The 21,923-nt window shown below is 40.0% G+C and overlaps 1 protein-coding gene across 2 annotated transcripts in view; it reads left to right on the top strand.

Annotated features, from left to right (window-relative positions):
* The first annotated feature begins 3,065 nt into the window (after positions 1-3,065).
* The window catches only part of UNC13C (unc-13 homolog C), a 425,720-nt gene continuing 406,862 nt past the window's right edge, over positions 3,066-21,923 (top strand). For both annotated transcript variants that reach the window (XM_075006542.1, XM_075006543.1), the window contains exon 1: positions 3,066-6,003. In XM_075006542.1, coding sequence (XP_074862643.1) covers positions 3,066-6,003 — 2,938 coding nt within the window. The remainder of the gene's footprint in view (positions 6,004-21,923) is intronic.

The following is a 21,923-nucleotide window of genomic DNA, read 5'->3' as shown; positions in this document are numbered from 1 at the left end:
GCTTAAAATCTTAGGTTGTTGATACATCCTGTCTTTCCACTGAGCCAAGACAGAGAGAATACTTCCACAGGGCACAGGGGAATCCAGGTATGGTATTGCCTGCACTATGGTCTAAAGATCTGAGAGGTAGGAGGTTGTCTAGCCTTCCAACCAGTCAAATGGGCATGCTACAGTCACACAAACTGTGCAGTACTTCCCCAGAATGTTCACGTCTGCCTGGTAAAATCCTGGCCTGGGCTAGAGAAGGAACTAACCAGCATTTCTGCTGCCTCTCACACCGATAACAAGGGGAGTGTTTGTTTCTTAATCACTTCTTTGATTGCTGCTGCACATTAAAACAATGACTTAATGAAGCTGTGCAGAGTGTTCAATGGTAATGCAAACATGACAAAATTGCTATTTCATCCCATTTTCAAGACTCAGTTCAGAGCTAACCTAACCCGTTTGTGTATAAATCTTACTTTTTCTTTTACCTACAATATGTGACTCCAAGGCTGCCAAATGTTACTCATGTGTGCTCCTATTGGCTTCAATGATCTTACATGGGTAAATTAGGTTTTCCAAATCACTCACATAAATAATAGAAATATAAATACTGAAATGTAACAGTTCCATGTGCTTTCAGTATTTTTAGTCACAAAACCGCAGCTAGAGTAATACCAACTTTTTTTGGCTGTAGCAATTCCCAACCCACCAATTGGAACACGATGAAAATTCTCCCCTGAATCCTTTTTGATGGCCCTCTGCAAACAAAAACCTCTGTTGTTCTTTCTCTTCAATTTTATGTGTCTCAGAAAACTGGAAATCGGCGTCACAAAGGCACGTGACTGGATTGCTTTTACCACCTATAAATTGCTGACTATAAAGCAAGGCATAACTTAAAAAAACCAAAACTGAATCCTTGGCTAAATACAGTGCTACTTCCTACTGTCCTCCTTCTCCAAACACACATGCTTGGTTAACTTTACTCATATAAATATTTCCATTAACTTCAAAGACATTTAACAGATGGCAATGTGGAAAAAAGATTTCGAACTACCATCAAACTACACAAATGCTGTTAGCAGCCATCAAAGCAAAGTATCCAACTTGCCCATATTACAATAATTGTATATTGATTGCCATTGCTGTATTGTCAGATAGTTAAAAGTATTCTAACAGAGTACCAGATTGAACCCTGGAATAAGCATTTGCAACCTACATTGATGTCAATGAATTTTATCCATTTACACCAGGTATGTTTAACCCAGTGTCTTATGAAGTTTTAGATCTAAGGAAAAAATATCCTCCTTTGAACATTCCAGCCCTGTTTGAATGTAACCATATCTTGAAGGAGCAGATTCTGGTTGGCCCTTACATGGTTATACAGTGGTTTTGGAGAGGGATAAGGAAATTTCAACCTTTTCTCTTATGTGGTTTATTTCTGGGCCAAGCAGAATTGTACCCCTGCTGTCCATGGAGCTCCAGAGTGTTTTCATTCTTACATGCCTTCGGACCCTTGATTCTCTACAGCAGAGGTGGAGGAAACAATGCCAGGGCTTTGATCCAGTGTAGCTGAATAAGCTACATCTTTCAGAAGGTAATAACGATGGGTCAGGCCCCCTAAGAGGGCCAGTTGCACAGGAGCACAGTGTTTCAAAGGTTAAGGTTTGCTGTTAAATGTCATAGCTTAACCCTTTGCCTTATGAAAACTATAGGCAATAACTATGCAAATGACACTTGCTTAATGTTTTTTTTATGTTACTGATTAAAGAGTTTTTTAACCAAGTCCATCTAATCAAAGCTAAGAGGGTATTTGCAGTGATATGATTCTATTCTTCTCTGGTGGAGATTCTCCTGATCAGAAAACAGCAGTTTGATGAGAAAAGTGATTTTAGTTGCCTAAAGTTAACACTGAGCCCTTAAGGAAAGATTTTATGACACACAGAGATGACTAGTTATATTTTAAAAACATAAAATAAAATTCCATAAGTCCAAACACTTTGCTGTTTGTAACTGCACTGAGGTCCTGATTCATCTCCTAAGGAAACTAATGGAAAGATTCCATTGACTTCAGTAGGTGTTGGATCAGGCAATTTAAAAGCCAAAATATTGAGATAGTAATTAGGTAGACATATAGATATGATACAAATTTTAATGCATGAGCTGTCTCAGTGTTTCTTAATGACCACTACGTGGACTGGTGCCAGTCCCTGAGATCTCCCTGATGAAGTTCAGGAAGGCAGCAAACCAATCTGGGAAGTCAAAGAGGTTGTGAAACCCTACAATGTAGTTTGGATGAGCATTTATTCTAAAATTAAGAGTTTGAAATAGTTTATTCCTCACCCACATTTCAACATTCTGATGTATATTGCATACGTTCTCAAATATTTTGATCAGCACATTGGTTTTCTCCCGCTCCAGAGTGTCTTACTGTATTTCTGAAATGAAAGCTAATCAATCTAAAAAAGTCATACCAAGTGAATGCTATGAACAAAGCTACTTAAAGTATTGCAATATTCTTACTTTTCCAATGAGAAATATAGTAGTGAAGACACCATTTAATAATCTTGAATCTATCATTTAATAATTGTCATTACAAATTTATAAGTCCAAGCAGCAAGAGAGCTGTTCAGTATGCTATTGCTGGCACCACAGTTCAATATATTATGTTTGATTGTATTTTAAAATAGACATGGTCCAGTTGGTTTCTCTTGTTGCCAAGTGTCATGTGATTTCTAAAAATGTTTAGTGTTGGTATGTAATGTAATAGTATGTTGATATGTGAAGTAAATTTTCATTTGAAAGCCATAGTAACATTATTCCCACCTTTTTAGACACTGCCAGGAGCCATGGGAAACAGAGTGGGAACTTACAGCACATTCAGGCCTCCTTCAGGATTTGATTTCTGATGAACATGTACGCTTTCTGCTGTCATATGATACCAAGATATTGGTAGTTTTCCATGTCGAGCACACCCTGACAGTCTACAGTGTCAGCTGATAGAAAATGCACTCAGTAAGGATTATTTCTATGAATTCAAAATCACATTTTTTGTGGCGGAAGGTTAATATAAATTGCTGTCCATGGTTTCTGCCCTTTTAAAGAGCCTGATCTCATCTTACATAAATAAGATTTACAAAGGAATGTTTACAAAGAAATTGGGAAACAGTACAAAAAAGAGAGAGAGTTGCCAGAGCAAAAAGGAACACGACTTAACCCAGGCCGGACAGACAAAGAATCCAAAGTTTTCAAATGCTTTGAAAAGCACTGTTAAGAAGATTGCAAAGTGTCCATCTGCTCGCGACTTATCAGCTGAAGAAGAGGAAAGTAATAAAGAATTTTCGCTTTCTCCAACATTCAGTTATAGGGTTGCTATTGCCAATGGACTACAAAAGAATATTTTGGTAACAAACAACAATGAGGATCTGTTTCAAGATATTTCTTCAAATGATAGTTCATATTCTGAATCATTAAGTGAAGTAAAAGGTAACAGCAGGAAAAAGGAGTATTTATCACATACAATGCCTGTGCGACGTAACAGAAAGAGTTTGAGCAGCCTTGCTCCATCAGATGGGAGCTCTGATGGTGAACGTACTCTGCATAGCCTAAAGCTGGGAGCTTTATGGAAACTAAGGAAATGGAAAAAGAGCCAAGAGTGTGTCTCTTCAGACTCAGAGCTGAGCACATGGAAGAAAACATGGGGCCTAAGAAGCAAGTCATTAGATAGAACTGGTCGTCAGCAGAAAACCAATGCTGTTGAACCCAGCTTTAGCTCAACTGGGTGTATTAGTCAGACACATGATGTTATGGAAATGATCTTTAAAGAGCTTCAGGGAATCAGTCAAATTGAAACTGAACTTTCTGAATTAAGAGGACATGTCAATGCTCTGAAACAGTCCATTGATGAAATCTCTAGTAGCGTAGAAGTTGTACAAAGTGAAATTGAACAGTTGCGAACTGGATTTGTACAGTCCCGAAGGGAAACTCGAGATATACATGACTACATTAAACAAATAGGCCACCCAGGAAACAAAGCAAGTCTTAGATTTTTAAATGTGCCTGAAGACAGGTTTGAAAGTATTGAAAATGTGGTTTACAGAATTTTAATAGAGAGAATGGGGTTCTCAGAGGCACAAAACACAATTAAAATTGAATTTGCCCATAGATTAGGGCAACAAAGAGACTGCCCCAATGCAAAGCCTAGACCTATACTTGTCTACTTTGAAACTGCGCAACAGAGAGATTTAATTTTAAAAAAATCTTATAAACTTAAAGGAACAGGCATTGGAATTTCTACAGATATTCTTTCCTATGACATGAGAGAGAGAAAAGAGAGAGGACTGCCTTCTTCTCAGACATATGAAAGTATGGATATGAAACCTGAATCAAAAATTAAAAAACGTGACTGGGTTTCACCTGAGGACAGTGATAAAGAGCTGGAATCTGATATAAATAGGAACAGTTTTGCAAAGGTATCAAAATCCGCATTTCAAATAAAAGCAAGTACTACAAAGGGACGTATGGAGTCTTCAAATACCAGAACCCCTGGTAGGACTGCTGATGGCAGCACCTTTCCAAATAAAACAAATTATGGTGAACAGTCACCAGAATTTGACAATGTGGATAAGCTATCAAAGACTTATTATTCAGATATGCCAACTGTATGGCATTCACAGAACGACTTTAAACTTAGCCGTTCGGAGTCGGATTTTTCAAAACTGTGTCAGTCTTACTCTGAGGACTTTTGTGAGAATCAGTATTTTAGTAGAACTAATGGCAGCTCGTTGTTGTCTTCCTCAGATCGAGAGCTTTGGCAGAGAAGGCAAGATGAAACATGCAACTGGTATGGCAGCTCACAAGATCAGACTTTGAACCAAGACATACAGCCTTATCCAGAGCAGAATGAAGCTGAAACCATTGACAGTGGTGTAAGCAATGGAATGATGTGTGTATCTGGAGACAGAAGCCATTACAGTGATTCACAACTCTCCTCACATGATGATCTTTCCCCATGGAAAGACTGGAATCAGTTGGACCAAGGCACAGACTTGGGCCTGGATTCATCCACACAAGAAGCTTTTGCTTATGATGTGAGCAGCCCTTCAGACCAACAGATTGATTTTGGAAAGTGCCAAAATTCTGACCTTCAGCATGACACGGAAAACTATGATTTTACCCTGGATGGTGATTCTCCATCCTGTCCTGGCCTCGACGGTGAAACACAGAGTCAGTGGATCAGCCAATATGATGATTATCAGGAAACAAATGCTAATTCCCTTTATCAGAATCAAAACAGATTGCCCATGATGTATCGCAGTCAAAGTGAGCTACCCAGTGATGAATCAGAGGAAGCACCCCCTAAATCATGGCATAGCCGACTAAGCATAGACCTTTCTGACAAGACATTCAGCTTTCCTAAATTTGGATCTACACTCCAGCGTGCTAAATCAGCCTTGGAAGTGGTCTGGAACAAAAGTACACAAAGTTTAAGTGGCTATGATGATAGTGCGTCATCTTTTATGGGGAGATTTAGAACTTTATCCCAGTCTACTGCTAATGAATCAAGCACAACCCTTGATTCTGATGTTTATACTGAGCCTTGTTATTACAAAGCTGAGGAGGAGGAAGATTTAAATGAGTTAGGTGGTGAGAATGAAACGGATTATGTAGAAGTCATGGAACAAGTTCTTGCTAAACTAGAAAATAGAACTAACGTGAATGAAACTGATGAACAATTTCAGGATTATGAACCTGAGCAGTTCTCCTATGAAACTCCATATGCAATGCTACAAGAAGATGGATATGATGTGCAGCTTGACAACCTGGCTAGTGAAGATGTGTTGGAACCTGCTGATGATATAGCTGCTGAAACAGAAGTCAGGGAAGATGAAAATCAAAATATCCCAGTAATGCCTACTGAAATTACAAAGAAAAAGAGAATCCCTCCATCATTTAAAGAAGCTGCTTTAAAAGCCTACAAGAAGCAAATGAGTGAGTTGGAAGAGAAGATCCTCGCTGGAGGTACTGATTAAATATTGTCTGGTAAACAAACTTTGCTGTTGTAATTAAAGATTACCATTATTTTCTTGATAGGGCCTAATCCTGCTTCCAGTGAGTTAAATGACTGAATGCCCATTAATTTTAGGAGGAAAAGTTATTAGACTCTTTAATGAAATTCATATTTGCTGTCTTGGGATGAAATTTTGGTCCTACAGATTTTTTGTCTTGCTGTGAACTTCAGTCTGGCCAGAATTTCACTCTGACACAGTATTCTGGAAGAAGCAGTTGAATACTTTTTTGTTAACTTTAATATGCCAAAGAGATGTTTAAAAGCAATTTAAATTTTGTCATTGAATAGTGGATGCAAAATCAGCTTTGCTTACCTGGGTTAAAGTCTCAATTAAACTTATTATATAGTCCATTTTAATTAATACATTTTCACATAACTTTGTCAGTGTTCATATAGATGATTGGTTTTATGTTTGTCTTGACGTACAGAAGTCTGCGATACCTTATTTAATATATAAATCATTGGTCTTAATTCTGTCCTTAGTTAAATGAATACAAGCCCATTAAAGTTAGTCTTCATATAATAAATAAAAGAGGTGAAGTAGGTATGTGAAATTGGTAATCAAGCATACAGGTGAGCATGAGGCTTATTGATATGCTTCCCAGTTATCTGCCTTACCGGTTGCCGCTGAGCAAACGAGCCCTTACCACAGAGGGCCTGGTAGGCTGGGTGGTGAGCCAGGTGGCAGGCCCTAAGATAAAACGGTTAATTGGTTAACCATTTAACTTCCCGAGGAAAAAGACATAATAGCTTGTAGCAATCCACAGAAGGGAGACCATTCTTAATATTCTGTATTTTGAATCTATTCAGATACTAGAACATTTTCAATTGCTTACCACATAATTATCATGACTAGGAGATGGTAATTGTCACCTTGACTGAATCTTTGCTTAGTTTCTAATACTTGCCATGAAAAAAAATATAATCTGATACTTTCATTTGAAAGATGAAGGAAGATGTATCTTCAGCTAAATAAATTAGTGCCTCAGAAGCTATTGAATGATATGAAGTTCATTTTGTACTTAGAAAGCTACTTTTATATTAAATGTTCAGTCAGATTAAAAGTGTGTTGCACAGCGGCACTTCATAGGGTAACCGCTGGGTCTTGTGTTGTGGGAAGGAGTAAATAATACATCCTTATTTACTTTCTCCACACCTGTCATGATTTTATAGACCTGTATTGTATATCCCACACTTGTCTCTTTTTCAAGCTGAAAAACCTAGTTCTATTAATCTCTTCTCATATGGCAGATGTTCCATACCCCTAATCATTTCGTTGTCTTTTTCTAAACTTCTTCCAATATCTTTTTTGAGGTAGGGTGAACCCATCTGCATGCAGTATGCAAGAAGTGGGGATACCATAGATTTCTATGAAGGAAATATGATTTCATATCTTATTATTAGCCTCTTTCTTAACAATTTCCAACATTCTGTTTACTTTTTTGACTGTTTTCAGACAAGTGTCCACTAACTCCAAGATCTCTTTCCTGACTCTTAACAGATAATTTAGACCTCATCATTTTGTATTCATAGTTGGGATTATGCTTTCCAATGTACATCACTTTGTATTTATCAATATTAAATTTCATATGCCAATTTGTTGCCCTGTCACCCAGTTTTGTGAGATCTTTTTGCAGCTCTTTGCAGTCTGTTTGGGACTTAACTATCTTGAGTAGCTTTGTATCATCTGCAAATTTTGCTACCTAACCATTTACCCCATTTTTTAGATCATTTATGAATATGTTGAATAGGAATTGTCCCAGTAGAGACCTTGTGTGGGAATCGCTATTTACCTCTCTCCATTCTGAAAAATGATAGTTTGTTCCTGTCCTGTGTTTCCTCTCTTTTTACCAGTTCTGAATCCATGAGAGGACCTTCCCCTAATATCCCAAGACAGCTGACTTTGCTTAAGAACCTTTTGTGAGGGACATAGTCAAATTCTTTCTGAAAATCTAAATACACTGTATTCACTGGATGCCTCTTATCAACATGCTTGTTGAACCCTCAAAGAATTCTCATAGACTACTGAGGCAAAAAACATATTAACTTTTCTTGCAATAACTTATGTTCATCCATATGTCTGACAATATTGTTCTTTCCTATCATTTCAACCATTTATCCAGTACTGAAGTCAGGCTGATGGCCTGGAAGTGCAAGGATCATCTCTGGAGCCCTTTTTAAAAATTGGCATGATATTAATTATCATCCAGTCACTCCATACAGAAAGTAAATTAATTATAGGTTATAGCCTACAGTTAGTAGTTCTGCAATTTCACATTTGAGTTCCTTCAGAACTTGGGTGTATACCATCTGGTTTGTGGAGTTGTTGCAGTTTAGTTTATCAATTTGTTCCATAATCTCCACTCTATGATAGCTCCTCAGATTTGTTACTTAAGATGAATGGCTTAGTTTATGCTCCTTTCAAATGAAGTGTAAAAATGTAATTAGGAAGACAATAAAAGACTTGTAACCTATGCTCCACTTGGAGTACAAGGGATTAAGTAAGTAAGTGACAAAAGAATTTTAAGAACAGATAGACATAGAATCAAAAATAATGATAATTTTTCTTAAGTACTAAACAATGGAGAGACATCAGTACCTTTTGAAATATCAATTGGTACAAAGCAAGGATGTGTCCTTGCTCCTCTCCTGTTTAACATCTACGTTTCACTGATGACATCAGTTGCTTTAAAGGACTGTCCATTGGGCATTCCTATTTAGTTCCCAACAGAGGGCAATATTTTCAGTCTCCGGAGACTTCAGGCTCACACTAAAATGTTTACCACAACCATCTGTAACCTTCTGTTTGCTGATCACTGTACATTGTTGACTCACACAGCGAAGGATGCAAGGGGGTTTTTGATTGCTTTGTTCCTTCTGCTCCCTGCTTTGGACTCACAGTGAGCCTCAAGAAGACAGAGGTTATGCTTCAGCCTGTTCGGAAAGAGGCAAGCACTCCAGTGATCACTGCTGCTGGTACAGTCCTTAAGACTGTTGACAAGTTCTGCTACCTTGGAAGTGTGCTGTCCTCCAGCATAAACATGGATCATAATGTATCTGCTCAATTAGCCAAAGCCAATGCTGCCTTTGGAAAATTGACCAAACACCTATGAAGTGACGATGGTATTAAATGCCATACCAAAGTAGCATTTTATCAGGCAGTAGTCCTTAATATCCAGTAGTCCTGAATATCCTGCTGTATGGCTAGGAGTCATGAACAATATATTACCGCCGTGTTTTGAAACTTGATCTTTTCCGCATGCAGTGTCTGAGGAAGATTGCCAACGGGAATTGGTGGGACAAAACCCCTAACACAGAGGTTCTTAAGCTGTGTGGTGTCATGGGCATGGAAGCAATGCTTATGAACAGACAGTTTCACTGGTTTGGCCATGTTATGAGGATGGATGAAACATGGATACCAAAGATGTTTTTCCATGGCCACCTTGCTAATAGAAAGCCCTTTATTGGTGGTCAGTGTAAGTACTATTTAGACATCTTAAAGGCCAACTTGAAGTCATGTGGCATATCTCTCAATGATTTGCAAACTCTAGCTGAGGACAGATTGTCCTGGTGGCAAAACACTGTACAGGTTCTTAATTGCTTTGAGAGTCAGCCTAGCCAGGCATTACAGGAAAAGCATAGGATACGAAAATAATGCACACCATCTGCAGCTGGCAGCTTTTTATGTGGCATCTGTAATCATCTCCACCACTCAAGGATTGTTTTAGTCACTCACCAACCGCAACATAAAAAGATGAGATCCATCAATCGACGGCTCAGGCCAAGAAGAAGAAGATTAAAGTATATGAAGAACAAATAGACAAAGACTCAAAATAAGCAGTAAACCCTTGATTTATGAGGAGGTTGCGTCCTAGGCAAATGCCGTGTAAACCAAATTTTTTAGAAATTGGGGGGAGATCCCCAGAATTCCCCTGGGCAGCTGAGGGAAGTGAATGGGGCAGCCACACGCCCCCACATCCAGCTTTTCCCATCTGGGGAGCACACAGCTGCTTGCAGCATGGTGTCTCCCAGCTGGGAGAAACTGTAATGCAGGCATCTGTGTGCCTGCTGGGCTCCCCAACTTGGGGAGTGGGTGAGTGGATGGCAATGGCAGTTTCGATTTGCACTTAGCTCCCATTATGCAATGCACAAATCAAAATCACACTTCTCAAGGGTTTACTGTAATGGCAATATTTCTTAAGTACATCAGGACCACAAAGCCCGGTAAACAAACAGTGGGGTTGCTGGACAATCACAATTCTAAAGGAGCATTCAGAGAAGACTGAGAACAAACTGCATGAATTCTTTGAATCTGTCTTCATGGCTGAGGATGTGAGGGAGACTCTCAGACCTGAGCCATTCCTTTTAGGTGACAAATCTGAAGAACCATCCCAGACTGAGATGTCATTAGAGGAGGTTTTGGAAGAAACTGATAAATTAACAATAAGTCACCCAGACCAGGTGGTATATATCTCAAATATGAAATCGCAAAACTCTTCACTGTAGTTGTCAGCCTATCATTTAAATCAGCTTCTGTCCCAAATGTCTTGAGAATAGTTGGGCTCTAGGTTTGTCTATTTAAATGTATTTAATGATTTTTACACTCTATTAGGAGGTTAGTCAGTCAGGTCCTCCCTATATAAGGAATGAGAGGATTTGTGGGAGATGGGCCATGATCTCTGAAGCCGTTTGAGGCTAGAGGGAGTGATTTTTCAGCCCGCTTGGATGTGTGGTACTGCTGTCAGCGGAGGGGAAAGGGAAGGTCCATTGAAAGACAAATGTTTCCTTAGGCTGATATGAGATAATGCAGTAATCATCCCTGCAATTACAATAGGAATAGTCTAATATCTGAGGTACCACAGTGCAGTGATTCCCAGGAAGTAATAATGCTTTTTAATAGTTGGTGGCTGTAAATTTTGCCATTTTGCATGTCTGTGGTAAAACTTGGGCATTCTGAGATGCCAGTGGTCCCAGGGACCCTAGAGGCTAACTCCTGTTCATACTACACTGTATCAAAACTGGGTGAGAGAGGCTTCATTTGCCTTTTTTTAATCAGTCACTCATCCCCCTGTTCAAAACTTCAACTGGCACCCATTTGGGAATTTCGTGTTTGGAGAGAGAGGTGCTGGGCTGGTATTGACACCTTTACTTTATGCAAGAACGTTCTTGCTTAAAAAAACACACATCTCTTCTCCTTATGTTAATTCTACCTTGGCTGGTGTCATGAAATTATTGAAAGCTCTACTAAAACAGTTGTTTCTGTAGTTTTAAAATGCTGTAATTTTTCACCTGATTTGGATGGCTTTGAGGTAAAATTTGCCCTGGGCAGAGTACAAGTACTGTACACCGCATAAGGTCTGTTTTAAGGCTTGAGGGAAGTAAGCATTGCATAGATCTTGAGTGGCTGCTGGTGTTGGGGGATGTTTACTCATAATGAAGAAATAGCGTATGTGTTGTTTTTTTTAAATCGCTTCTTGAGATGTGTCTTTGGCACAGCTCTTAATAGCAATTTTTCTCTCTCCCATTTCAAGGAGACTAATTTAAAAAAAAATCCACTGTTAATAACTGGTTAGTTTGTACGCTGTCTATGTCTTGTTCTGAAAGAATAGGTGGGACAGCAGAAAGTCTTTAGAAAATAGCAGTTAAAGATACCAAGCAAGAAAATGTAGCCTGTTAACGCTACTAAATCTGAAAGTAAAATGTTCACTAGAACAAGGTTTTACTTGTACTGTATCCATAAGCCTAATGGATTTTGGTCTGAAGTGATGGAAGATATGGTGACAGTTTAATCACATCCTTTGGTAAAATGAACAAACCCTATAAAATTAAGATTGTATGCACTTAAGTTTGGCCGATTAGGGTTGGCAAAAGTAAAGAAGTGCTTACACATCTCCTGGGAACCCAAGTAAACTACACTGTCATAAAATACCTTTATAAGGATATAAATTTGTCTACACATTACTATATCCACAAATAAATCACACCTCCTAATCAAAATGATTAAAAGTTTTGCTTTGCAAGGGCTAGTGAAACTGAAGAAGATGGAGCAAGTGTTTTCTGGTGGAGGATGTTAAAACTTTTGGCTGATAAACAATTTTGCAAACATGAGTCCACCTAATCACATCTTCTCTTTCTGATGGGTCCCCTTTTCAGGAGCAACCACAATTGGCGTATGTACTAAAAGTCAGTGGGCATTTTTGGAAATCTCTTGAACCATGGCGCAATATGATATTTCAATTAAACAAAAAAAAGCATCAATGTAGCACTTTAACAACTAACAAAATTAATTTAGTAGGTGATGAGCTTTCATGGGGTAGACCTACTTCTTCAGATCTGGAATAGTGAACTGGCATGACAAATATAAAACAGAAAGATAGAAAACAACAAAAAAAAATGAAACCTGACAAATCAGCTGAGAGAGGAAGGGTAGGGAGGAGAGGGAAGAAAATTACTTATTTTAAGTGTATGTTAAGTTAAGTGACTTGCCCGAGATCACTCCAAATATCAAAGATGGAGAAGCTGTCTTTGAAATTTATAAGGTAATTGCTATCTCCATTAAGAGCAAGACACAAAATGTCGAATTTGAGAACAAATTCCGGTTAAGATGTCTCCCTTTTTAATCTGGTGTTAAAGTATTTTTGTTCTAGATACAGATTCTCATGTCTTTAATACTGTGACCTACTCTGTTGAAATGCTCACTGACAGGTTTATGTATATTCAGATTCCTAATGTCTGTTTTGTGTCCATTCGTTCTTTGGTGAAGTGATTGTACAGTCTATCCAATATACATAGCAGAGGGGCATTTACAACATTAGTGGAAGCACAGGAATATGAGACTCTAATCATGTAACTGATGTAGATAGGTTCAGTGATGGTGTCCCCAGAGTAAATATGTGGACAAAATTGGCAACAGGGTTTGTTGCAAGGAAAAGTTCCAGGATTAGTATTTCTGTGGTACAGCATGTGATTGCAAATGAGAATTTTCCTGTGGCTAAGTGGTTGTCTCTAAGACAGCACAGGTTTCTCACCCAGAGCCTCTCAGAGTGGAGTGTCATGTTCCAGTATAGGTTGTTGGTCATGCACTGGAGGGGATTGAGTTGGGGACTATAGTTGGGATGAATAGTATCCTGTTGTTGAGATTCTTGGGCTTGTGTAGAAGTAGCTGGGTTTCTGGATATTCGACATTTTGTTAGTTGTTAAAGTGTTCCCAAGCCAACGTCATGGACGGTTTTGTCCCAGGGGCAGGTTTGTGGCTGAGAGGGTTTAAGCCTGGGGATGGAGCGCAGATTTGGGGCTGAGAGGGGTTAAGCCTAAGGATGGGGGGGTGAGATTGTGGGAGGTAAAAACTTGGGGATAGGGGTCGAATTTGGGGGCAAAGGTAAGTTAAGCCTGGAAATGAGGGGATGGATTTGGGGGCTAAGAGGGGGTATAGCCTGGGAATGGGGTTCCACCCAATTTTTTTGAGTTTAGAAGTGTTTTGTGGCCAAATAAAATTGGGAAATGCTGATTTAGCCGACTATAGACTGAGTAACTTCCTGATCAACACATCTGCAAAGTGTAGTATGAGCAGGAAATCTGTTATTTAATTAGGCATCATTTCAGACGAGAAATCTGAATGGGGACCTGCAGAGTGAGACTCTTTAGTATGTTGGTACTCTGTGAAAGAGCAATCGTATCATAGAAGTCTGCCATAGCATGGTACAGCCAAACACCCAGTCAGAAGAATACAAAAAATAGATGTTAGTATTTTTGTTTTTTATTTGGTATACTTACAGTTACAGCTGCTAGTTAGTGCCATGCATTTGGGAGGAGGGTGACTTCGCCCTTTCTGACATGCACCTGTCTCATTACTTCTGCATGACTGGGGAAAGTGGCTCCTGGGTATTTTAAAAAAACAGCAATGGCTGCTACTGCTTCTTCTAGGCCACATACTCTCTTCCAGACTGTTGCTGATGTGTTGGCCACAGTTCTGTTGTATTGCAATGAGAGCCTGTTTCTAGTTCTTGTTCTTTCTTTATTCCTTCTCTTCTGCTAGGTCACATCATTCCATGTAATGTGTCCTTTTCTGCTGCTCTGTGGCCTTTTTAGTTGTTTCATTTTAACTCCAGAACTTCTTGTGCATAATGTTCCTGAGGTAGTTCTGAAGCTGTTTGTTATTTATCTAACCATGCTAGTTGTAATTGCCTGTTTGTTTTTGAGATTGTTTGCCGTCTGTTCGCAGCAGCTGAATTTCCCCTGGAATATGTTGCTGTTTTTTATTTCTGAAAGTTTCCCTACCTACCGAGTTCCTGTAATACTATCTGCAATATGGTCCTCACATCTCAGTTTGGTGCTGTCTCTGATGAAACTCCAGTTGTCCAAGCCTATTATTAATTGCCCTTCTTAGAGCTACTATGATGTTGTCTATGAGCAGCGTTCAGCAGATCTGACAGTAGTGCAGCGGTTCTCAAAGGGTGCGGTAGGACCCCTGAATGAATGACAACTGTGGAGTTGCAAGAGCTGGCTTAGAACACAGGTTAACTTTGTATCCCAGACTGAGTTGTCTGCACTGCAGTTGAGCAGGGGAAAACTTACTATTTGGTCTCCCCACCCAGAATGGGAGTCTCTGGCTTTGGCATCCCTGCCTGGGGCAGCATGATTCCAGCAGATTCAGTTCATTCCCTACCTCCTGGGATCAGCAGGGCTGACAGCCACCATGGGCCCATGGCCAAGGTGTGAGGAGGGTCAGCTCCACACCCCTGGAAGGAATGGAGATTCAGGCAGAAGGGGCAGGGCCAAGGACAGTCAGCCCTTAGCACCTCCAGGAGCACGCTGCTGCCTCTTCCTCCTCCCTCAGAAGCCTCGTGGAGTGGCCGAGTGATGCTCCCATGGCATTTCAAAGGGGCCTGGAGATCCTGGCTGCTATTGCAACAACCCACAGTTCCAGGCCCTTTGAAAACACTGGCCCCTGTGCAGTTGTATCCCTTGCCCTCCTTGCCATCATCAGCAGGTCTACCTGGGGTCATGTAGTAATTTTTGTTACCAGAAGGGAGTTTCATTGCAACAAAGTTTGCAAACCCTGAAGTCATGTGTACTAGTGGAGTTGAAGTTAGTATTATGTTAGTTGGTTAGGATGCTGAAGTTCTGAATGGATAACCAAAGCAGGCATGAACCTGCAGTTGTGCAAAATGGGATTTTTAAGTTGTTTCTAAGACTTAGGGAGCCTTCTGAAGAAGGGAATATGAATTACTGACTATGGTAAATAGCATGGGAAAAAACCTCTCTGAAATGGAAACTACCATACAATCACCTAATTTCGAGAGACTGACCAGCTGGATTCAAATTCCAGGTCATGTATCAACAATAAAACTACTAATACAGACAACAGTAAAACTACTAATACATTCTTTTATCATCCACTGACCTCAGTATAAGTAGGTGGAGTTAAACTGCTGTAACTGTGACATTATTTTTGCTGCAGAATTTATGTTAACGGTTATGATGCATGACGCTAATGAACACAGCTTGACTTTGTATCTCAGACGGAGTTGTCTGCATTGCAGTTGGGTGTGGAAATTTTTACTATTTATTTGTAAAACAGCATGTTTAGTATGCAGACACTGAAACAATACATATGCTTCGTCTACCAAATCACTTTTCAGCCGAGAGGCACTCTATATTGTAACAGAAATGTTGAATTTTGCCTTCAACCACTTACTGAAATTTGTATTTGTACCTCATTTTTAAAATTCTCATTGATGTCAATCACATTAATCCTTCTAGTACCATCATAAACCCAGTAGTATTAACAGACTCTGCTCTGTGCTTTCCATTATGTAAACTTCAAGAGGTGTACAGGTTTGATTTATTTATGGTTATCATGCCATCCTTGGTGTGGAAATAGGTCTGCAAATGAAACAGGAACAAGTGTGTTTACAATTCGGATTGTATCTGAAATACTAGGAAAGTGTAGTGTGCTTCTACACAAACCCAAGATAATAGGATATGTGTATGTAATTTTTACATCAGGAAAAGTTTCAGATTCGGTTAAGATAATGAGCAAAGATTTGAATTGTTCATTCTGCTGTCTTCATTCCATGATGAATTATCCTTTGCAACGTTAGATGTCTCTATACTAAGGTGAGAAGTATGGGGAATAAGCGAAAAGAACTTAAAGTGTTAGTAAATAAGCAAAACTATGACATAGTTGGTATCACAGAGACTTGGTGGGATGATATGCCTGACTGGAATTTTGGTATAGAGGGTATAACTTCTGTAACAACAATAGGTGGAGGGAGCACTTCAGCAACCATCTCAACAGACCCTTCATTGTTGACCCTCCGGCCCTTGACCAGATTCCTCAGAAACTCACAATAGACAGTCTTGACCTGCTCCCTACAATGGATGAGGACAAAAAGGCAATCAGCCAGACCAGCTCTGACAAAGCCTCTGGGATAGACTATATCCCTGCTGAAATTTTCAAAGCGGCAGGACCAATGTCACTTGAAACCTTTCACAACATCTTGATCAGCATCTGGGAAGAAGACATGCCCAAAGACTTTAAGGATGCCATAATCATCTCAATCTTCAAGAACAAGAGCTACAAACTTGACTGTGGAAATTACCGGGGCACCTCCCTTCTCTGAACTGCTGGGACGATCTTGGCTCAAGTCATCCTCAACCGTCTGATCACCAGCGTCTCAGAGGAGAACCTACCAGAGGCACAGTGTGGTTTTCACCCAGGCCGCAGCACCATTGACATGATCTTTGCTGTTCGTCAGGTCCAGGAAAAGTGCATAGGGCAGAACTTGGATCTGTACTCTGTCTTTATAGACCTGATCAAGGCGTTTGACACCGTCAACAGAGAAGCCCTGTGGATTATCCTGTCAAAACTTGGCTGCCCGAGAAGATGTGTTAACCTCATAAGCCTGTTCCACAATGACATGACTGGCTTTGTTCTTTCAAATGGGCGAGTCTTCAGATCCATTTGAGATCTCCAATGGTGTGAAGCAAGGGTGTGTGCTGGCCCCAGTGTTATTCAACCTCTTTTTCACATGCATCCTCAGCCACACAGTAGGGACCTGGACCATGGAGTCTACATAAAATACAGACTTGACGGGTCACTTTTCGACCTTCATCATCTGAATGCTAAAACCAAGATGCTTGAGAGGCTCATCCTTGAAGCCCTTTTCGCTGATGACTGTGCACTTATGGCACACAAGGAATCTGATCTCCAGCTCATCATCAACAAGTTTGCTGATGCCACTCGCCTCTTTGGTTTGACCATCAACCTAGGAAAGACTGAGGTACTGTTTCAACCTGCTCCAGGATCTGCTGTTCTCCCCGCTTCAATCTTTATTGAAGGAACAGAGTTAAAACAGTAGAGGAATTCAAGTACCTTGGCAGTGTGATAGCCAATGATGGCTCCCTTGCCAAAGAAATCAATGCCAGAATCTGCCAGGCTGGCTGGGCACTAGGACATCTGAGACGTGAGTGTTGAATCAGCATAATGTCTGACAGTCCACTAAACTGAAAGTGTACAAGGCTGTAGTCCTGACCAGGCTCCTGTACGGCTGTGAAACCTAGACCCTGTACAGAAAACATATAAAACTGCTGGAGTGCATCCACACATGCAGCCTGAAGTCAATACTGCACATTCGATGGCAGGACAGAGTTATGAACCTGGAAGTCCTGGACAGAGCAGGAACCACAAGCATTGAAGCCAAAATTCTGAAAACTCAGCTTCACTGGACAGGGCACATCATAGGAATGGAGGAGTCAAGAATCCCTAAGCAACTACTCTATGGTGAACTCTCCCAGGGCAAAAGGAATCATGGTAGGCCTCGCAAAAGATATAAAGACTGCATTAAGGCCAACATTGCTCATGCTGGTTTAAAACCAGATCAGTTAGAGCAGAATGCAAAAGACTGAATAGGCTGACATGCTCTCATACAACATGCATATGACAACTTTGAAGAGCAGCAACACATATGCCTCATTGTTGCTCGTGAGAGGAAGAAAGCAACAGCAGCAGCTGCACCAACAGAGCCAGGACAATTCACTTGCTCCCATTGTGAACGCTCATGCTGTTCAAAGCTTGGACTCCTCGGCCACATGCGAGTCTGTGCAAGCTCAAGACATCATCGTCGGACATGACAGACTATCTACATACTTCCGCTAATATTGAGATGGAAATAGGAGACAGACTTGCTGGAAGTCTCTGGGCAAGGATAAAAATGGTAAAAAAAATGATAAATGATAATGTCATGGTAGGGACCTATTACAAGCCACCTAACCATGGGGAAAGAGATGGATGAGGCTTTTGTTAAACAACTAAATCATCCAAAACCCAAGGACTTGGTGGTATTGGAGGGCTTCAGCTACCCGAACAGCAGTTGGGAAAATAACACAGCAGGGTACAGGCTATGCAACATGTTCTTACAATGCTGCAGAGAGACTTTTCAAACTCCTGGACAAGGTGATTGGGGCCAGCTCCATGCACCCAGAAGGCGGAAGATGGGGCCTAGGGTTATCAAGTGGAAGATGGGGCCTAGGGTTATCTGCTCCCAATCAGCCATTGTGCGTTGGTCAGGGCTCCAGTAATGGTTTAAAGGGCTTGGAGCTCTGGCCACTTTCATCATCACATTCAATAATCAGGCCTTCAGGCAGCTGCATTCTTTCCTTCACTCTTGGTAGCCCTGATTTCTTGGCATGTACTGGAGCCATTTTTTTTTTCCAGAAGGTGGAGAAATATATTGGGGACAGGCTGTTCTAGATTTGATTTTGACAAATAAGAAGGAAATGCTTGAGAATTTGGAAGTGGCAGGCAACTTGGGTGAAAGTGATCATGAAGTGATAAGAGTTCATTGATTCTAAGGAACGGTGGGAGGGAGAATGGCAAAATAAAGACAATGGATTTCAAGGAGAGACATTAACAAACTCAGGGATTTGGATGATAAGGTCCTATGCTCAGCAAATCTAAGATGAAAAAAATTGAAGACAGTTGGCAGTTTTTCAGAGTCATTGTTGAGAGCACAAAAGCAGACTATGTCATTATGTAGAAATAATAAAAAATATGGCAAGAGACTTTCCTGATTTCACCAGGAGATCTTGGATGATCTAAATCTCAAAAAAAGTGTCTTAAAAAGTAGAAATTGGGTCAAATCAGAAAAGATTAATATAAACAAACAGAAGGTTGTGGTGGGGGCAAAAGTAAAAATAGACAAAGCTGCAAAATGAGATCAAACTTGCTGGAGGCATAAAGCGTAATAAGAAAACATTCTACAAATACATGAGAAGCAGGAAGAAGACCAAGGACTGAACAGAAAGGAAAACAATAACAGAAAATGTGGAAATGGTAGAGATGTTTAATGACTTCATTTTGGTTTTCACAAGAAGGTTGATGGTGATTGGACATCTAGCTTAGTGAAAAAAGGGGTAGTTCAGAAACTAAAATAGGGGAAAAACAAGTTAACTTTATGGAAACAAGTTAGATGTTTTCAAGCCACCAGCACCTGACAAAATGCATCCTAGAATACTCAAGGAACTGATAAAGGAGGTTTCTGAACCATTAGCTATCATCTCTGAAAAGTCATGGAAATCGGGAGAGACCGCAAAAAACTGGAAAAGGGCAAATATAGTGCTCATCTATAAAAAAAGAAATAAAAATAATTTAGCGAATTATATCTAGTGGTCTTAACTTTGGTACCAGTAAAGATAATGGAGCAAATAATTAAGGCATCAATTTGCAAATATCTAGAATATAATAAGGTAGTCATTAATAGCATGGATTTGTCAAGAAGAAATTGTGTCAAACCAACACAACAGCTTTCTTTGACAGGATAACAAGCCTTGTGGCTTGGAGGAACTGTTACATGTGGCATATTTAGGCATTAGTAAGGCTTTTGATATAGTCTTGCATGACTTTATCATTAACAAACAGGAAATACAACTTAGATGGAGCTCGTATAGGATAGGTGCATAACTGCTTGGAATAACCATTCTCCGAGAGCATGGTTCAGAGCCTTGCTGGAAGGACATGAAGAGTGGGGTTACATAGGGTCCAAATCTGTTCAGTATCCTCATGAGTGATTTAGATAATGGCATAGACAGTACACTTACAAAGTTTGTGAATGATGACTTAGGACAAGTTGCAAGTGCTTTAGAGGGTAGTATTATAATTAAAAATGATCTGGACAAACTAAAGAAATTGTCAGAGATAAAAAGGATGCAAGCCAATGAGGACAAATACAAAGTACTCTACTTAGGAGGGAACAATCAGTTGCACATATGCAAAAGGGAAATGACTGCCTAGAGAGGAGTATTGCAGTAGGGGATCTAGGGAGTCACAGTGGATCAGAAGTTAAATAAGAGTCAACAGTCCGATGCAGATGCAGAAAAAGTGGTGGGGTAGAGTGGGAGTCAGGTGGAAAAGTCATTTTGGGATATTGCAGGAGTATTGTGAGGAATATTGTGAGAAACAAACATTGCAGGAATATTGTGAGAGAGAAATAATTGTGAGAGAGAAATAAGTCTTTCATTCTACTCTACACTGATTAGGCCTTAACTGAAGCATTGTGTCCAGTTCTGTGTGCTACATTTCAGGAAAGATGTGGACTAACTGGACAAAGTCCAGAGAAGAACAACAAGCATCATTAAAGGCCTAGAGAACAGGACCTGTAAGGAAGTTTGAAAGAAGTGTTCGTGTTTAGGCTAGAAAAGAGATGACTGAGAAGGAATATGATAACAATTTTCAAGTACCTAAAAGGCTGTTACAAAGAAAAGGGAGAAAAATTATTCTTAACCCCCATAAACACAAACACCTATCAAGGATGGGCTAGATTTTATTTGGGGTCCTGTCATGATAACTAGACTTGATGAACTTTCGAGATTTCTGTCAGTCCTATGATTCTGAAATTTAGCTATAGCTACTGAGAGAGAGAGAGACAGAGAGACAGAGAGTACTTTATGCATTATTAAAGATAGTCCCTGCATTTTTATGGCAAAAATGAGCATTTAACTGCAACCACTGTAACTAAAGAGGTATCTACTGATCCAGTTGTTAGGTCTCCTAAATACAAACTGAAAACATATTTATTCTGCTATTAATAACATAAGGAGTATTCTGTTTAATCAAACAAGAAATATGCAAACCTGTGTTAAAGTACAGCATTAGGCATTGATTAATGTGGCTTAATTTAAATATGAAGAAATAATTCTGACACCTCATTTTTGCTAGCAGATTGATGTACATAAACTGCAGCTCATCAGACTGTTACAGCACTGTATATCTTGTAATGTAGCAGCAAATTGGTAGCAAACCTTCGATATAATAATATTTAACTCTTTTGTAGCTCTTTATGGACCACATACGGCTGTCAGTTAAACTAATCTAAAATTACAGTAGCTCCACTGATGCTCATGGAGTTATTCCAGATCTCTTCAAAGCATTTCGCAGACAGACAAGGACAAACAGATTTCAGACAAGGTCAGATCTGGAGCTCAGGAATTACAGGATCCCATCTACAATCCATAAGATCACACTATGAGAAAGGAGAGCAGAGCTGTCAGGAACGTACATGACAGTTTTCCGTTGTGCAGTGTAGAGGATGTAGCTAAAGTAAAGGGGCATGGTATTTCAGAGAGCATGTATGAGGGTGTGCCTAGAATACTTGAGCATGGCCACCTCACAGGTTATGCAAGGGGAAGCCATTGCCTGGCTTGCCAGGGGAAAGTTTATCTCATTTAAGGGATGGGGGGGCGGAGTGCAGGGAAGCATAGACAGAGCTACAAAAAACAGAGCAGGGCAGCACAACAACACTGTCTCATCCCCAGGGATCAGAAGGGCAGGAAGCTGGTAAAGGGCAGCCCAATGGGAGAAGCTGCCTTTTCG

This window comes from Carettochelys insculpta, chromosome 12, assembly GCF_033958435.1.
Source record: "Carettochelys insculpta isolate YL-2023 chromosome 12, ASM3395843v1, whole genome shotgun sequence".
Taxonomy (NCBI): Eukaryota; Metazoa; Chordata; order Testudines; family Carettochelyidae; genus Carettochelys; species Carettochelys insculpta.
This window is presented reverse-complemented; position numbering and strand designations above follow the sequence as displayed.